General features: G+C 58.6%; 5 protein-coding genes across 5 annotated transcripts; 4 read left to right on the top strand and 1 right to left on the bottom strand.

The window, feature by feature from the left end:
- Positions 1 to 581: 581 nt before the first annotated feature.
- Positions 582 to 2157, top strand: K437DRAFT_256701 (uncharacterized protein). The gene is made up of 2 exons (XM_013387657.1): positions 582 to 1634; positions 1721 to 2157. The coding sequence occupies exons 1-2, from the start codon at positions 785 to 787 to the stop codon at positions 2113 to 2115; spliced, it is 1245 nt and encodes a 414-aa protein (XP_013243111.1). The 5' UTR covers positions 582 to 784; the 3' UTR covers positions 2116 to 2157.
- A 1646-nt stretch (positions 2158 to 3803) lies between these two features.
- On the top strand, positions 3804 to 5266 carry K437DRAFT_247305 (uncharacterized protein; the record flags this gene model as incomplete). Its single annotated transcript, XM_013387656.1, has 6 exons — positions 3804 to 4186; positions 4433 to 4596; positions 4705 to 4827; positions 4903 to 5024; positions 5088 to 5126; positions 5192 to 5266. Exons 1-6 carry the CDS (start codon positions 4101 to 4103, stop codon positions 5264 to 5266), a joined length of 609 nt encoding a protein of 202 aa, XP_013243110.1. The 5' UTR covers positions 3804 to 4100.
- Positions 5267 to 5659: 393 nt separating this feature from the next.
- On the top strand, positions 5660 to 7894 carry K437DRAFT_256698 (alpha/beta-hydrolase). The gene is made up of 3 exons (XM_013387655.1): positions 5660 to 7164; positions 7241 to 7567; positions 7689 to 7894. Exons 1-3 carry the CDS (start codon positions 6012 to 6014, stop codon positions 7733 to 7735), a joined length of 1527 nt encoding a protein of 508 aa, XP_013243109.1. The 5' UTR covers positions 5660 to 6011; the 3' UTR covers positions 7736 to 7894.
- Positions 7895 to 8440: 546 nt separating this feature from the next.
- Positions 8441 to 10743, top strand: K437DRAFT_294626 (uncharacterized protein; the record flags this gene model as incomplete). The annotated part of the gene is made up of 2 exons (XM_013387654.1): positions 8441 to 9018; positions 9149 to 10743. Exons 1-2 carry the CDS (start codon positions 8619 to 8621, stop codon positions 10741 to 10743), a joined length of 1995 nt encoding a protein of 664 aa, XP_013243108.1. The 5' UTR covers positions 8441 to 8618.
- Positions 10744 to 11615: 872 nt separating this feature from the next.
- Positions 11616 to 16444, bottom strand: K437DRAFT_268511 (uncharacterized protein; the record flags this gene model as incomplete). Its single annotated transcript, XM_013387653.1, has 3 exons — positions 11616 to 12365; positions 12440 to 13833; positions 13906 to 16444. 3 exons carry the CDS (start codon positions 16442 to 16444, stop codon positions 11616 to 11618), a joined length of 4683 nt encoding a protein of 1560 aa, XP_013243107.1.
- Positions 16445 to 16848: the final 404 nt, after the last annotated feature.

Below are 16848 nucleotides of genomic sequence, written 5' to 3'. Positions count from 1 at the left end.
CACTCAAGCAAATGGTTAATCAGACAAAGCAGTGCTGGCAAGCACCAAAGAAGGATCTGTGGGCCTACCTCCCTTGCGAGAGGAAGGACCCGTCGACGTCCGGCGAAGGATCGTCTGCCTTTGTCGTCTCGGCATGGTCATATAGGCCGGGGAAAGGAAGTCATAAAGTCATCACATGTGAGGGGCACACCAGGACTTCTAAGTCGTGCCCCCTGTTGTCCACCACCCTGTTCCCAGATTGCTGAAAGCTGATGGTCCTTTCCAGCACACCAAAACCTTGAACCAAGAAGAGTACGACTTACCTGCTATGGTTAAGCGATTTGAGGGACGATGAGAAGAGATGGAAAGAAGGAAAGGAAGTCGATAAAAGCTTTTCAAGGGAAGGGATCAGAAAGCAAAGGCGATGGAAAGCTGCATCGCGAAAAAAAAGGAAGCCTCCACCTGCTACTATTTCGGCCGAGAGCCGTCCCTTATTCGCTTACGTCATCAATAATCAACTTTATGTGATGAATGCCTCATGCTGCCGGCATGTGATCCATAGTCAATCAAGCGAGAGCTGTGCTGCCAACCTACGAGCGTCAACCGCTTTGAGCACGGTGTGAGATGCAGAGTCGGTACAGGAATCCTCTTTTCGTGATGAGAAGCTGGCTCCGCGTCACTTTGTGAAGGACTTCTTGCTCTTCTTCAAAGATCCCGCCGTTCAAAGGACACTGACAAATGTCTGCTGAGAGGCATTTCCGCGGCATCGCGTCTCCACTTCACGAAGATCCAGCAGACGGCAGCCATGGCGCCGTTTAACGTCCTGGTTGTGGGTGGCAATGGCTTTCTCGGTTCAGCAATCTGCAAGGCACTGCTCTCGCATTCGTCTGCACCTGCAGTGACAGCAGCTGCGACTGGCGCTGGAGCTTCCCTTTCTATGCCACTCCCCAAGCATGGCGAGATCCGAGTCACCTCCGTTTCACCTTCTGGCCGCCCTTTTGTCAGTCCAGCAGGGCATCGCCCGGCATGGAGTTTGTCGACGAATATGCGATGGGAAAAGGGTGACGTGGTTCGCTCCCCATTGTCGTCGCCTGACTTAGGGTCGCCTCAGCACCACCTTGCCCAGCTCGTAGACGAGGCAGATGCAATCGTGCATACCGTCGGAATCTTGCTAGAGAGCGACTACAAGCCCGCCGCCAGTTCACCTTCTTCTTCACGGCATGGTACCAACAGCGGAAGCTTTGGTGAAATCGCAAGAGGTGTCTTGCGCGGATGGGGGATCAGTGACAACAGCAATCCGCTGCGCGAAAGGCCACTAACTGGCAAAGGGAAAGAGCGGGAGATGACGTATGAGAACATGAACACGCGGGCCGCACTCAACGTCGCCAACCTGTTCGCATCAAAACTCCAACGATTATCAAAATCAGAGTCTTCGTATTCGTCTTCAGAACAAAAGACACAGCCGACATTCGTCTACATCTCTGCATCAGACATCTTTCAGCCCTTCATTTCGCGGCGCTACATTGAGAGCAAACGCGAAGCAGAACGCGGCATAAGCGAACTGGCAGCGCAATACCTGCAGAAGAGCGGATCTTCATACATCACCGGTGGTGACGTACACCAGAGCCTTTTCAAGCCGATCTTCATGCGACCAGGTGAGTTATATTTGGGCCTTGTCCGATTCCCTTTGTATTTAGACTGGCCGACACTCACACATGCTCGGATCATCCCGCCACCACAGGTTTGATGTACCATCCACACACGCGACCGCTATCCACGCTCCCTGCTGCGCTGCTCGACCTCTCTTCATCATTGCACGCATCCATTGCGCGCAACTTGCCCTTCCTTCCCACTCCCGCCTCGCTCCTGCTCAATCCGCACTCTCCGCTGAACACAAGCAGCTCGGAGGAGGCGCGTCGATCGCTCGCGAGACTGCTGACTTCTGCACCGCTGCACGTCGATACCGTCGCAAAGGCCGTTGTGCAGAGCGTTCTGGATACAGGTGTTGCCCCGGGCGCAAAGGACGTCGAGGAGATCAAGAGGTTGGCAGGGTGGAATCTGCCTGAGGATGCTACTGCCGCGTCCACCGCATTCGGCACTGCGCAAACACACGCGAATGGCAATGCGCACCTCTGACCTCATGTAGTGTAAGGCTACTTGCGCCTGCCAATGCTATGCTCGTTACGAAGGCGCGCTATGGGTGTAGATGAAAGGAGCGTCAGTCTTTTTTTAAACTGAAACCAGAAGTAAAGTCATGCGAAGATTGGGTCACTCGCGAACGAATTGGAGCGTGTGGACCACTTTTCCAGTTTAGGGTCGGAGATTAGGACCCAGTAGCAAATGTAACTGTCCCGTACGGGAAGTCATCGCTGGATCCACGCGGCTTACAGAGTATGGAAAGGCCGCTGCCCCCACTATGGCAATCAGGGTAGATGGACCCTGCTCTGCAGGCCGGTCGATGTGCTCTGTTCAAATAGCATCATTCGTGACAGCACCCTGGTCTACCGGCTTGTGGAGACTAAGGGAATTCGCCATTGCTTGCAATTGGCTGCTCGGTACAATGCACCGATCGATGCAGTGAAATGATCGAAGCACCTGTTGTGGTGCAGATTATATTGCAAATGGCCCAGGTGGCAGAGTAGAGGATAGTCATCAAGGTAGTGACTGACAAGACAGGAGACCTTCCGATTAGCACTTAATCGTGGGCTGCAATTGAATGACAGCATTTCAAACTGAAAATCGCCTGATGGTATCAAGATTCACAGGTGATTCAAGACTTTCACGTGATCAAAGTTGAAAGTTTACAATAATGCTGATGCGTAATCCCAAGAAAAAGGATAGACAATGAATATTCGATGTGCGGTGCCGAGGTTGACGCTGAGCAATAATGGCAGAGATGACCCGGTGAGAGCATAGGATTGTTCAGCGTCGAATGCAGATTGGCCCTTTCAAAGCCTCAGGCTTCTCCCGTGACGGATCATCAAGACTTCATATGCAGTGTCCATCTCCAATCTGGTACCACGCAGCAAGCGTATTGCCAAGAGTCGGCAGGAAGGTCCGAGAATTTGTTGTCCAGGGCGCGATTCGAGAGATGGAAGAATCGCATGGAGGAGACTGAGGGCAGGGGGAACATCAGCCAGAATTTATTCAGAGCCGGTCAACTAGAAGCTGATCAACAAGTCCTCAACAGAGGATGGTTGTACGGCTTTCTCGTTGCCGAGCTCCTGCAGGAATTCTTAGAAATTGTCCGGTTATCTCCAGCATTGTGACAGGTGCAGGGCCTTTTGGTTGTACCTAGAGTGCTCTAGACGGTATCATAATTGTAGACTGCTCTTCGTTGTCAATAACACGCGCTAGGTGCTCAGCTCACTTGTCAAGAAAGCGGAAGCGTACTCTTGTCGATGTGTTGTTGCACTCTTGTGCCTTGCACGCTCGCTTTTGGATCGTGTTGAAGTCACTGTACAGCAGCATGATGGCGCATGGTTGTTCGTCCAGCCCTATTTATCCTGATGTGGTTCTTGTTCATTTTGCAACATACGAAGAGGTTAGCAATCAAAATGCACCCGGATAAGTATTCAATGAAGAATTGGATTTGGTGCTTCAAATGATGACCGGGATCGAGCTGAGGGAGGGCCTAAGCCGCCGTCACCACGGTGCACAATGTGGAAAAAACATGCATATATGCCGTACCGTTGAAATAAGGAAGGATGGGTAGTAGTGAAGCAGACGTGAAACACCCCTCATGCAAAGTTGATGCATGGTGCCTAAACGTGGATCGAACGGCCTCGACGCCCTTGTCCCGGTACGAAGCAATACCTTGTGGGACGAATATCAACAAGAACCCCAGATTCCCCTCCACTTTTTTGGTTCATTCACCGCTGGAACCGCAGAATAGGCGAAGTGTGATATGCCGATCTCTCATCTTCACGCTCGATAATGCACACTTCACATGCATAACATCTCCAAACCATTTGCAGGCGGGAAGCCAATGCCGACTTTCGCGACTTGCAATTCTGCACGCTTGAAAAGCTTTCTTTGCTGGAGCGAGGGCCGGAAGGACACTTAGTAGTAGAAGCATCTGTAGCCAGGCAATTTCGCTCACTCAAACATCGTTCGATCGCATGTCTGCTTCACCAAGCAAAATGACAAGCGTGACTCCACTTCCTCGCCACTGGTACCTCTTCTTCGGCGTGATCGAACCAATCAGGTGTGTCCACCGGTTTCTATTGGATCATGTTCATGGTAGAGTTCGTTCCGACCGGCGAAGGGCGACGGTAGCCCAGGCCGTACGCCGTACGTCGTGCGTCATCGCTCCATCTCCATGCGATAAGGGACAAATGATGCCGGTACTCATGGATGCTGGTGGATTCCTCGACCCTTTAGCCCACATAAGATCGCACATTCGATGCTCGGTTCTCTGACGCAGACGTCTCTTCTTCTTGCTGTCCTGTAGTGTCTTTGCAGGATGTATCTACGCCATCTTCTTCCAGGAGAAGTTCTACCTTGAGCAGGTTCCTGAAGCGTTCGCGCCGCCACCGTACACGCGATCCATCTTCGGCACACCTTCTGTGAAGCTCGATGCGGCCGTGCGAATGGTGCTGGCACAGCTAGGTAGCTGTAAGCATCTGCACGTCAGCGGCCTTTGGAGCGCGACTGTTGCTGATTGGACGTGTTGGCTGCCTGCTGTTTCTTTTTTATACTCTGTGATGCTCCGACATTCCAAAGGCTATTTTCTGATCATGCTGAACAGTGCACTGGTTTTCTATGCACTGAGACGGTTCGTCAAGGATCCGGTGGCCCTTGAGAATATTCTCTACTACCTCGTCTTCGTCCTCGGTGCAGCTGACTGTGAGTCGCCCTGGATCATGTAGATGGTGGCGCTCGTGGTCTTCAACTGACCAATTCGATTCGCTGTGCCCCCAGGGTCGCACATCGGGCTCACGCTTTATATTCTGCCGTCACCAACTCCAAGGCTATCGAACCGCGCGCCAAATGGGATGGATAAGCTGGCCTTGTTACTCAAACCTTCGTCATGGAATTCCCTCGTGAGCCACGCATGACCAATTTATATCCCCCAACCAGTCACTGACATTCTCAATGGCATGCAGCTCTTCGGAAACGTGATGGTCCCGTTCATCTTGGTTTGCGTGAGTATACACTCGGTCTCTGAATGCGCGCTTGCCTCTCTAACGACATTTTTATTCCCTGCAAGTTCCGTGCGGCTTGGTGGACCGGCGTCGGAAGGGATTCAGGCGCCACGCTCAGAACTAAATCAAAGACGAAGTAATGTACTTTATATCAAAAAGCGACGTATACCTATGGGTGTAGCGCAGCTCAATGGCGATCTCAGCGTCATTGCTGCCTCAAACAGGCAATCGAAGATCTTGACAATGGCTCCCTTCCACCAGACATATGCTTTCATGGCATGGCAAGACGGTTGGCATGCAACGCCCATGTCAAGTCTCGCCCCAAGTCATTTCTGTCCCAATAGGCGACCGAGGGATGCGCAAGGTGTGTTGCGAAGGACGGAAGCGATCACGTGATGAGGCATTTAGCGCTCCAGCAACAAGGGCAACACCATCGGTACATCCACCCGCGCTTCCCCCTTCCCTGTTATTACTCATGCACGACTATGGTATATGCACTTGTGTCCTCCTCAGACTTATCTGAATCTAGCCAGGATCCCTGCCTTTGTAGAGTGCCTCTGCACCTCTGCCCATTGGCCTATTGTGAGCGCAGACGCTCGCAGCAGGTGAAAGCCCAGAAGGGGAAGAGGGATAGGATACTTTCGATGGGCAGTGGGCCAGCTGTTTCTACATGTGGGTCATCGTGCGCAGAGTTGTGTGGAATCTCGGCCGAGAGACAGTGAGTGACGCACGCAACCGCTGCCTGATTGATTGCTTGGCATCGAGAGGAGGGGCAACCCCTCCTATGCTCTCATCACCTGTTGTGTGCGTACGCGGTGATTGAACAAGCACTAGGACTCTACCAACACCTTCCAGCATCAAGGGGACGCAAAAGAAACAGGCGCGATGCGCAAATCACGGAGTCGACGAGCGCTCGTGTGGGGTGCGCTGGTGGCGCTGGCGGCTGTGCGCGCACCGGCCGACGTGAGCGCAGCAACCACGCTACCTAGCCGGGTCGACGGCGGCCTGGTGCCTGCGGCGCTGCCTGTCATAAGCTGGCTCGACGATCGCCTCACGGACCTGCTCAGTGCTGCATCATCGTGGCGGAACGAGCGCCGAGCGCCGCAGCCCGAGCCTGTTTCTGGCGAGAGCAAGATGCTGTCATTCAGACTGGCCCAGTCGGTGCACAAGGGCGTGTACGACTATCCGGAGCTCATCGCGTGGACCCATCACTCGCGCGCAGCGGGGGCGAGCGAGCCGGAACACAACATCCACACGGTCAAGCAGGCGGTGACGCGGGCGCGCGACGTGCGGGCATACCTCGCCGCGCGCGGGCAGAGCCTGGAGCAGGCGCAGTGCGCCACGCGCGAGATGCTCGACTGGGAGGACGTCGAAGTGGATGCGCCGGACGTTTCGCACCGGCCAACGCTGCTTGCGCTCGCGACGATGGCGTCGCAGGCGTACGAGAACCGGACAGACACGTGGCAGGGGTACGGAGGGTTCAACTTGTCCGAGTCGTTCGGCTGGGTCGAGGACGGCATCCGCGGCCACCTGTTCACCACAGAAGACAACAGCACGGTGGTTGTTGCGATCAAGGGGACCAGCGCGCAGTTCCTTCCGGGGGGCGGGGACACAGCGAAGCGGGACAAGGCGAACGACAATCTGTTCTTCTCTTGCTGCTGCGCGCGCGTCTCATGGACCTGGACGCCGGTGTGCGACTGCTACCAGGGTAAGGGCTCGCGATGCGGGCAGACGTGCCTGGAGCGCGCGTTGGTCGAGAAGAGCTTCTACTACCAGGCAGCGACGGACCTGTACAACAACGTGTCATACCTGTACCCGGACTCGCAGATCTGGATTACGGGACACAGTCTGGGAGGCGCGCTGTCGAGCCTGATCGGTATGACGTTCGGCGTGCCGACGGTGACGTTCGAGGCACCTGGAGAACGCATGGCGGCGATGCGCCTGCACCTGCCGCTTCCGCCTGCCAAGGAGCCGGAGGAGAGTCCGGTGTCGGCGCTACCCATCACGCACGTGTATCACAATGCTGACCCGCTGGCAGGTGCGTTTCCCTTCCCTCGGTCAGCTGTGCGCGTTGTGATTGCGACTTGTTGCTGATGTCCTTCGCTGCTTGGCAGTCGGCGACTGCGTCGGCCCGCTGTCGCCATGCGGGCAGTTTGGCTACGCGATGGAGTCCAAGTGTCATGCGGGCAAGAGCATCGTCTATGACACGGTCGGGCGCCTGGGCTGGTCCAGCTCGCTACTGACGCACCGCATTGCCACGCTGACCGATGACCTGCTGACGCAGGACTGGAACGAGCGTGTCAAGAATGCCGCCAGGCACATGCCGGCCAGCGCCACGGCGTCGTTCTGGCGCTGGCCATGGAAGAAGGGCGAGGGGGATGAGCAGGTCGACGACGACCTGCAGGCCGTGCCGCCGAGGCTGAGCGAGGACAAGTGCAGGGGTGAGTGTAGTGCACGGCTGGTGTTTGGCCCCTAGAAGCGGACGTTGCGATGGACTATGCTCGCGCTGAACTGCTCCTTCGCGCCTCTTTTCCCCGGCGCTGTTCGCGTTGGCACGGTCAGACTGCGCCGACTGGACCTTCTCCGACGAGGCTCTCGAAGACTCGTGAGCGTACTTTGCTCCGGCTTGGAGAGCAGCGGGACTTCTATTGTACACACGCGACGTGACTGATGCGCTGCGCGGAAGTGATTCATTATAATGATAGTGTGTGATGCATCTGTTGTACATACTATGCGTTGCATCGGACTTGTTTGCTTCTGCTTCTGCTACTGGGGGAAGGGAGGGGGAGGGGGGCTGCGGCGCGTATGCCTGCAGGATGTTGCGTGTTGCGTGTCGCCCGCCGCTCTGGCTGTGCGGAAAGTCGATTTGTAAACTGAAACTTGATTGACACTAAGCGTCCTCTGATCACTGCAGGGACGCAAAGGCGCATGCTCCCGGCTCGCCGACGCGGCGGCACAGGCTGGGCTTTTTTCCCCTTGTTCTTATTGGAGCCAAGACAACGAGAGGGTTCGAGTACAGGGGCAGTCGATCGGCACCGGCCTCGATAGCGTGCGGTACAGGTTATATGCATACGAATACCCATGTATATCCCATACATGGAGTGCGACAGACTATGGTGGAATGCCTGAATGGGTGGTATTATGTAAGCAGCCTCGCGAGATTGACCACCTCATCACGTGCTGGCTGGCGCTGTGCGCCTTTTGGGGCGGTAGAATCTGCTGCAGCCATCCATCTTCACTCTGCGCTAGATAAGCACCCGACCGAATCGAATGGACAATTATAACCGGTATGGTCCACGTCGCCATAGTGTGCAGCACGGCAGCACCCGACTGCCAGCGGAGCGGAGAAGAGAGTGTCGTGCGCCGTTTCTACCAAAGAGTGCACCTCATCCTCCTTTCGAGCGAGCGACGTGCTTCTTGTGCTCCTTTCTCCTCGACTCCAACCCCCGTAACCAACCAGCCAACCAACCCCAAACCAGTCCCCGTACCACCATGGCACGCGCCTCGCTCGCAAGCAGCGACAACACCGCGCCGCACAGCGAAGAGCTGCAAGGGCAGCAGCGCGGTGCGCGCCCGCCGCGCACGTCGCGCGTGCTCAAGCGCAAGACGGATCACTCACTCATCGAACGTCGTCGTCGCGACAAGATCAACGAGCGCCTCGTCCGCCTGCAGAACATTGTGCCCGCCTGCAAAGCCGAGGCCGAGGAGCTTCTGCGCAGCAAGCCCCCGCCCCCAGCAGTAGCTGTGCCTGTCGGCGACGCGGGCGCCCCTAGGCCACGGCGAGGCTCACGCCGCGCCAAGCAGTCGCCGGTCTGGACGCAGGAGCAGCTCGATCGCAGGATCGACGGTGATATGGTGCTTGAGAAGCTCTGCATCATCTCGCACACCTACGGTGAGCGTGCCTGCTCGCAAGAGGACTCCCCGCGAAAGCGCGTTGGTTCCGGTGTCGACGCGAGCGAGCCGTGCGCTGATTCCTGCTCTCTTTTATTCCACCCCTATCGCCGTGATTTCACCGTGGAAAGACTACGTGCTGGAGCTGATGCAGCAAGTTAAAGCGTACGGCGCACTATGCAAGTGCGACCCGCCCGTCGAGCAGCAGCAGCAACACAGTGCAGCGCCAGACCACACGCTCTCTTCCAGTGTGGCTCAAGACGCGCACCGTGCCTTTGCGCATAACCTCGTCATTTCCGACAAAGAGCAACCGCAACTGCAGCAGCATCCATCTGAAGAATCGCGTGCTGGGCTCAGCAACAGTCACCACCCAGACTCACACCCAGCCCCAGACCCATGTCCCGAAGCTGCCCCTGCTGCCCCTGTCATCGACAGCTACACATCCCCATCACCGCACGGCTCCTCGGCAGCCTCCTCGCCTTCGTCCCCCGCGCAGATGGCCACGCCGCCAGCGTGCTGCAAGAAACACCGTACACACGCAGCAGCCACTGCCGCCTGGCGCTTCTGGGGCTCTGACCACCCTATCCCCGTCACCTCCGCCACCACCGTCACCACCGCTCCGTCGCAGCGTGGGCACGCGTACGGCCGCTCGGCGGCAAGTCAGAGCGGCGTGCAGGCCAACCCCGCAGCACAGGCTCAGGCGCAAACGAAAACGCACACGCACGCGCGACAGCATCCAGCTGTCGCCGTCGAGCACAAAGATACCGACCATCATGCGTGCTCCTCACCTGCGTCGAGCTGCGGCAGCTCCCTCGCTTTTGCCAGCGACGACGACGATACGTACAGTGTATTTCGTATTGGGGAAGTGGGCAGCAGCGCCGACGATCTCGAGCTTTGCGTACGTGCTAACACCAGCAGCGGGGGCGGAGGCAGCACCAGTAGCTGCACTAGCAAGGCTCTGCCGCTGCTCTGCGCGCCTGCCATGAGCCGCATGGACGCTTCCTACATTTGGACAGACCTCAGCGCTGAGCGCAAGCGGCGCAGGCATGATGCCGACGAAGGCCTCAGCGCGCAGCAGCAACAGCACGCCCCTAGGCCCGTGCGACGCGCGCAGGACGCCGTGCGCTGCGCGCTGAAGCGCCCACGTGTCTTTCTCCCTTTCGCCGCCTCTGCCCCTGCTGTTGTTGATTCTGCTGGCGAGCACGCCCTTTCCAAGGCGCCGCCACGGAGAACCGGGGACAAGCCAGCGGAAGCAGCAGCGGAAGGCGTGCTGCCGTGGCTCAGCATGCCTGTGCTATCCTCCTCGAAATCCACCTCGTCTTCGGCACCTCCTTCATCGACACTGCGAGGATCGTATCGCCCTCAAACGCACACGCTTCCAAATGCCGCTTACCCACGTCTGTCAATATCAGGGAAGACTCTAGCGCCAGCACCCGCGCACGACCACATATGCGGAGTGCACGGCCCGCACCTGCCCCTCCCTCTGGCCCTGGGCCTGTCCATGCCTGCGCGGGGTCGCGTACGCATGCAGCCCAAGCACGCAGCACAGATCTTCCACCAACAGCAACCACTCGAACAGCTGCACCTTCGCAGGCCCGCGGCCCACGGACACGTTACGGCCACAGGCGGAGGCGAAGACGGACTTGTGCGCTGCGCCGAGGTCATCAGTGCTGGTGTCAGCGGCGCTGGTGCAGGGAGGGACTCGAGCGTCCGGAGCTCGCTGTGAGCTGAGGCCTGTAGGCCACTGGCCAACGCTTTCACTTGCGCCTTCTGCCCCGCGATGTACCCTATGGTTAAGGAGCCGTTCACAACAAATCATTGCGCTCGAGTGGTCTCGTCTAGAAATACACACTTACACCGCGCCTCGCCTGCGGCCCCCGTTTGGCGACGACGGTGGTCCTACAGCGCTCAGCATCACCTTCATATTCATCGTCGTATTGTTGAAACGTTCCGTACGAAAAGGCAGTTTAGTGGACCGAGCCATCGACACCCGCGGTTGCGGGTGTGGGCATTGCAAAGAAATGCTGCAGATATTGTTTTAGAGAGACGTATTGAAAGGCGAAGAGCAGAAACACTTGGCAGAATCGTTGTTTGGGGATCCGGGGATGTACAGAATGGGGATGCGAGCGCGCCCTTGGAAAAGGGGGGGACACGCACGCCCGCCTCCCCGAGCTAAAGCGGTCGGATTGTAGATAGTGTATAGGCTGATTCATAGAAAGTTGGCACTAACGGACCTGGACGTCGCCTCGCGTGTATCGCATCGAAAAGTAGTAGCCGCTCGGGTTTGAAGACCGGGGGGAGGAGCTTGCGAAATGATCTGACCATCAGGAAATATTGAAGCTTGCGAGATATACCGTTGGTGTCGAAAATATGCAATGACGCCCTTGAAGAAATCGATAGATGTAAATAACTTGCCGCTGTGGTCCGAATGAAGAGCTTGAAAAATGTACGTATGCAAAATGCCCAGAGAACCGTAGATGAAGGCCGTTGCTGAATGTCAAGTTGGGAAAACGTTGAAATCGTCGATAGTCTTGTCAGCTGGGAGGTCACAAAATTCAGAACTCCCGGAAATGAAATGAGCACGATGCATGCTAAGACTCAATGCCTGGGCGCGCCACTGTACTGCACAAAGCTGGGATGCGAAGCCGGCGAAACGACAAGGTGGAAGGGCAGTGGTGTGGGACTGGAAGAGTGGTTGGTAGGTGCGGCAAATGGAGCGGCCCCCGCCAGGGCGCCATGATGTCCCTCAGTCATACCAGGCGGCAGCGCGCTCGGCGGTACGCCGCTGTACGCCGTTGGTGCAGGTGGCCAGCTGTGGAGATGCCCGACAGCATGCGCAGCAGGCGGGCTACCGATGAGATGCGCCCAGGGCGAGAGATGCGCCGGTTGCGGCGGCGAGCGGTAGGCATCACTCGTATTGAGGCCGGATGGCGCTTGCATTAAAGGCATCGATGTTGACGGCAGCGAAAGTGTGGCACTGGGTTGCATTACTGGCACCACGGGGTGCCCATGCGCACCCCTGGTCATCAAGCCCTGCGGCGGTCCTCGCTGCCATGCGGAGCTGTTGAGGGCTGTTGAGGTCGATAAGCTTGGCAGCATCGGTAAACCGTCCCAACGCGGTGCAGGCAAAGGAGATGCTAGCTTGCCAAGGTGAAGGTCCCCAGTGCCACCAGAGTTCGAATTAGACGGCGCCAGACCGACCTCCTCGACCAGCCGTCGATAGGCCGGTACATTAATGAGATCGCGATCCTGGAGGACTTTCCGCACGGCTTCGGCGTAAGCGGGTTTCTTACTCGCGTCCATCGCGCTACCGGCCAGCACCTTAGCTATGAATTGAGAGCCGTGGATCTGATCGTTTTGGAAGCAATGGTGATGTCAGTGACGTGCAACAAACCGGTCGCCTAAATTGCGCGGTCACTCACTTGGTCGTTGAGAATCTGCTCGTAAACAGGATGGGCTCCAGTCTCAAAGAGGGTAGTGACCAACAGCTTTGAGGCTTCGGGATCTGCACTCTGAGTAATGATGCGCAGCACGGTGAGCGAGGCAAGCTTGTGCGTGCACAGATGGTGCAGGTGCGGTGTAAACCGGGGAGCCAAGAGCCTGTATCGCCCAGTAAACTCGGACGTATCGAGCAGCCATGTCAGAAGAAGCGCGCCATTCGGATTCGTTGCGAGCGGCACAGCATTGAAGATGACCGCAAGCGCCACACGCTTCTGCTGGCTCTTGGTCACGGCCGAGCTCTCGAGACATGCACGCATGCTGCGCGCACCGAACCTGCCCTGCGCGATCTCCCACGTACGGTCGAACATGGCATCAAAGATGCAATCGGATATCGGCGAACCGTACGGTAGCAGGCATTGCACGACATAGTTTCCGAATTGGTCCAACAAGAGGGGCGGAATGTACGGCTGCAGATGCTGAACGATGCGGTTGAGCTGCTGGGGCCCACGGGCGCAGTCGATGATCTTTTGCGCAGCCCACGTACCGTTCTTGTGCGTCCCAATCATGGCGAGGAATGGCGCAAGTCGCTCGAGCAGTGCGAGCTTGATCTCCTCCGATCCTCTTTCGAAGAACTTCTGCACGAGCGTGTTGCCAATGTAGTCGCTGGAAAGCTCGATGATGTCTCCAATGAAAAGGGTGGCGATAGCGTCGACGTCGCGCTGCGTGCTGTGCGGGGAGTCGAGACTCTTGCGGAAGTCCCGCAGCTGCGCAGAGTCGAAGCGACGCCCTGTTGCCGCATCCGTGATCGAAGGGATCGAGGCGTAGTACGTCACAGGCGGGCGAGACGCCAGATCGATGTCGACTTCGTCCGCACTATTGCCATCCAGCTCGCGCAAGATGTCCTGCTGCTCTTGGAAGAACGCGCGAGGAACCATGTCCGGCGGGAGCGGAATACCGCCTTTGTCGCTGCTAGGCGCGATGCTGTTGGACGCACTGACCAAGCCCTGAGCCGCGTTGCGCTCTCGGGCAACAGCGGAGAAATGGTTGTTGTTCCCAGAGCTCGCGGACCCTACCTGCACTGAAGCAACGTCCTGCTGCGACTGCGGCGCCTGTCTATCTGCCTGTAAGGCACCTTTCAGCTGCTGGTGATGCTTTGCCAGAAGATCGAGCATGGCTCGATCCGCATTGGAAGAGCCAAAGACCGACGTGCTGGGCGCCCCAACTGGGCCGGCTGTGGTAGCGCTGCCTTCTTCGCCCGCGCGCGGAGGCGCCTTGGCAAAGCCCACCCTGACTGTGCCCACCTCTGGACCGAGAATCTCGCGCCCGTTGAGCGCCTTGCGCGCGCGGACGGAATCTTCGAGACGCTCAAAGTTGACTGTAGAGAGTAAAGCGATTAGCTTCATTCGACCAGTATGTCTCCGGCCAAGGCACGGGTATGGGAACTCACTGAACGCGCAATTCTTTTGCGAGAGGACGCGCACGCTCTCGACCGGTCCATACTGCGTAAAGATGTTGAGCAGCACCGCCTGCGAGGTGGTGGCAGGGATGGAGCCAAGCCAGAGAGCCCTGGTCGCTGGGCCGTCCACCTCGGCGTTCGCGGCGGCGGAGAGGACCGCTGTGGCCTGCGAATTTGCGCCAACGTACGGCCAGTTGGCCCCAGTGGCGCCGGGCGTGTCAATGCGGCCGAATCCGATGCGCACGGGGTGCGCCTGCTTGCCGCTGATGGTCGGTATCATACCGCCGAGACGCGTGAGCACATCCTCTCGCGCACGCTTAGCGTCTTCGGTCTCCTTGAAATTGACAAACCCACAATCCTTCTCGGCGAGTAGTCGTAGACTCTCGATAGCGCCGTAGCCCGCAAAGGCATGCATCAGGTCCTGCGCCGTTACGCCGGGGTCGAGGTTGCCAATCCACAGACTCCGGCTGAGAATCAGGTTGCCGCCGCCGGTCCGGGAGCCGGAGCCGGAGCCAGCCGCGCCGTCGCTGGCAACTGGTGCCTCTACTTCTTCGACGCTGGCGTTGCCGCTCCAGGCTTGCACAGACGCCTGCCTGCTACCAAGCGCAGCGTCGTGCCAGACGCCCTCCTCGAGGAGCGGAGGCCGGAAGAGCGCGCCGCCGCCGCTGCTGCTAGTACCCGGTGAAGCGCGCCCACCGGCGACAGCAACGTCTAATGCGGCTGCGACAGCGGAGGCGGAGGAAGCGTTGTGGCTCACCATTCGCAGCATTTCTCGTTCCGCACGTTGCCTGCTGCCGGGCCCGCTGAGCGCTGCGAGCGTCCCGGCGCGCGCCCGCCCAATACCGCCGCCACCGCTCCCACCGATTCCTGCGCCAGGGGCGGACGCATGCATGCTCTCCGTGCTGCCCAGGTGGTCGTCGAAGCCTTGCAAAGAGCTGGATAACTCGAGCGCGTACATGGTAGCGGGCGTGGAGGAGGAGGACGTGGAGGAGCGCAGCAGATGCTCAAAGCCATTGCTGCCGTGCCTGCTGCTGCTACTTTCGTCGCTGGATTGTGACTGCGACTGATTTGCTGACGAAGGCGAGCGCGCATGCGCAAGTGGCCCGTCAGCCGAAGCGGACGAGGGGGGAGAAGAGGAAGGCAGCATCGTCGACGCTCTCGGTCGCTGCCCTTGCGAAGCTGCTGCTGCTGCTGTTCCATTGAGACTACCGAGACGGTTCATGAGCGCAACAGACGCAAGCGGCTGTGAGATGCCTGCCGGACTGCTCGCACCAGCACCGGCACTCGGCGAACCCCCACCGCTGTTGCCTGCGCCGGCACTGCTACTGGATGAGGTCGCAGCCGGCTGGGACGTGCGCAGGATGCCTGTGGTGAAATAGTCGTCCTGTTCGCCGACGTCGCTGACGCTAACGGGGAGCTCGGACATGCGCGGACTGACCGCGAGACTGCCAATGGAGAAAGGGAGACCGCGTTGCTGTGCGCGCGCCTGCGTTGCATACCTGCGCACGGCGTTGCTGGGGCTTGCGCTCGCGCCTGTGCCTTGCGACCCCATGACAGAAGTTGCGCCGCCGAACACGAGAGCAGTATGGTGCGTGTCCGCGGCAAGGTTGCTGAGGCTGTTGCTGAAATGCAAATCGATGCCCACGCGTGCGGAGCTGCCCGCCAGCGTGCTAGCGCGGTTGCGCCCGAGGCTCGGCGCCGGCAGTGCGCACGGGTTGTCGTTGATGTGGTCCACTCTGCTGCCCCTGCCACCCTCGTGCACGCCAAGCAGCTGCAGGTCGTGCGTCAGTGCAGCGATGCTCCCAGGCGCGAGCGGCGTGCCGCTATCGAGCCGAGGCGTGGAGCTCAAGCTTTTCGACGCAGTGTTGTGGTTGTGGTTATGGTTCGAGGAAGAGGAGGTGGTGTTGGTGGTGGTGGGGGACGCTGTTGTCCCGCCGACGCCGTCCATGCTGAGACTCATGCCCATGCCCCTGCCTGTCCCCGTGCTTGTACCCGCTCCGAGCGCGGTGGAGGACTCGGGGTAGGCCCAGATGGACGCAAGCTCCGCCTTGCTCAGTTCGCGACTGGCACTGTTGCATTCCGGCCGCGCGCTCCACTCCCGCACGGGCGCACCCGCAGCCATGCCTGAGCCGGAGCCGGGGCCCCCACCCGCGCCTGGCGCCGCCGAGGCAGCTGCAGCGGCGCTGACAGCGGCCTCGAGAACATTGACGTCGATGATAGGCTGTCCGCGGCCATCGCCATGCACGGCGGCAAGGCTTTCCCTGGCGCTAAGCATCAGCGTCCCGCGGCGCGAGCTGGAGGCGGACGCAGACGCCGTCGGGCGGCACAGGTTCGCATGCGGAAAGCGCGAAGACGAGCGGCCGGCTGCGGTGCCGCTATTGGCGGTGCTGGGTGAATGGAAGGAGGATCCAATGTCGCTGAACATGTCGTGGATTGTCGAGCTGCGACCTCGCAGCGTCGAATGGTCCGCCGCGGCTGCGGCTGCCGAGGCCGAGGTGCCGTGGTAGCCTTGTGCGTGTGGTGTATCCATGATGTCCATATGCGCTGAACGCACCGTGAGATCCGCTGAAACTAGTGTTACTGCTGCTGCTGCAGTTGATAATGGTACTGATGTTGTTTCTGTCGCAGATGCGATGACGATGGATGGTCTGTGTAAGGCTGTACGCTGGCCGCACTCTACTGTTCCGGCTTTCGATCGCAGCTGTCCCGACGGCCCATTTCGAGCTTGGTAGTTCTGTTCTGTTGCGTTAGGTTGAGCCAACGTAAAAAGGAAGCAAGTTCCATCGACAGCCCAGCTGGGTGGGTCCGGTGGTGAACTGGGTTAGCGCTGGCCTTTGTGCGGTGCTCTAGCAGCGGTGCTCGCACGTCGTGTGTGTGCAAGCAGCAATTCGGAAGGACGGTCGCACTATAGCCTTCTCGCGATTGCGTACACGT

The sequence above is a fragment of the Tilletiaria anomala genome (genome assembly GCF_000711695.1).
Source record: "Tilletiaria anomala UBC 951 chromosome Unknown K437scaffold_44, whole genome shotgun sequence".
Taxonomy (NCBI): domain Eukaryota; kingdom Fungi; phylum Basidiomycota; class Exobasidiomycetes; order Georgefischeriales; family Tilletiariaceae; genus Tilletiaria; species Tilletiaria anomala.
The sequence above is the reverse complement of the archived record's forward strand: the minus strand, read 5'-3'. Positions and strand labels throughout refer to the sequence as shown.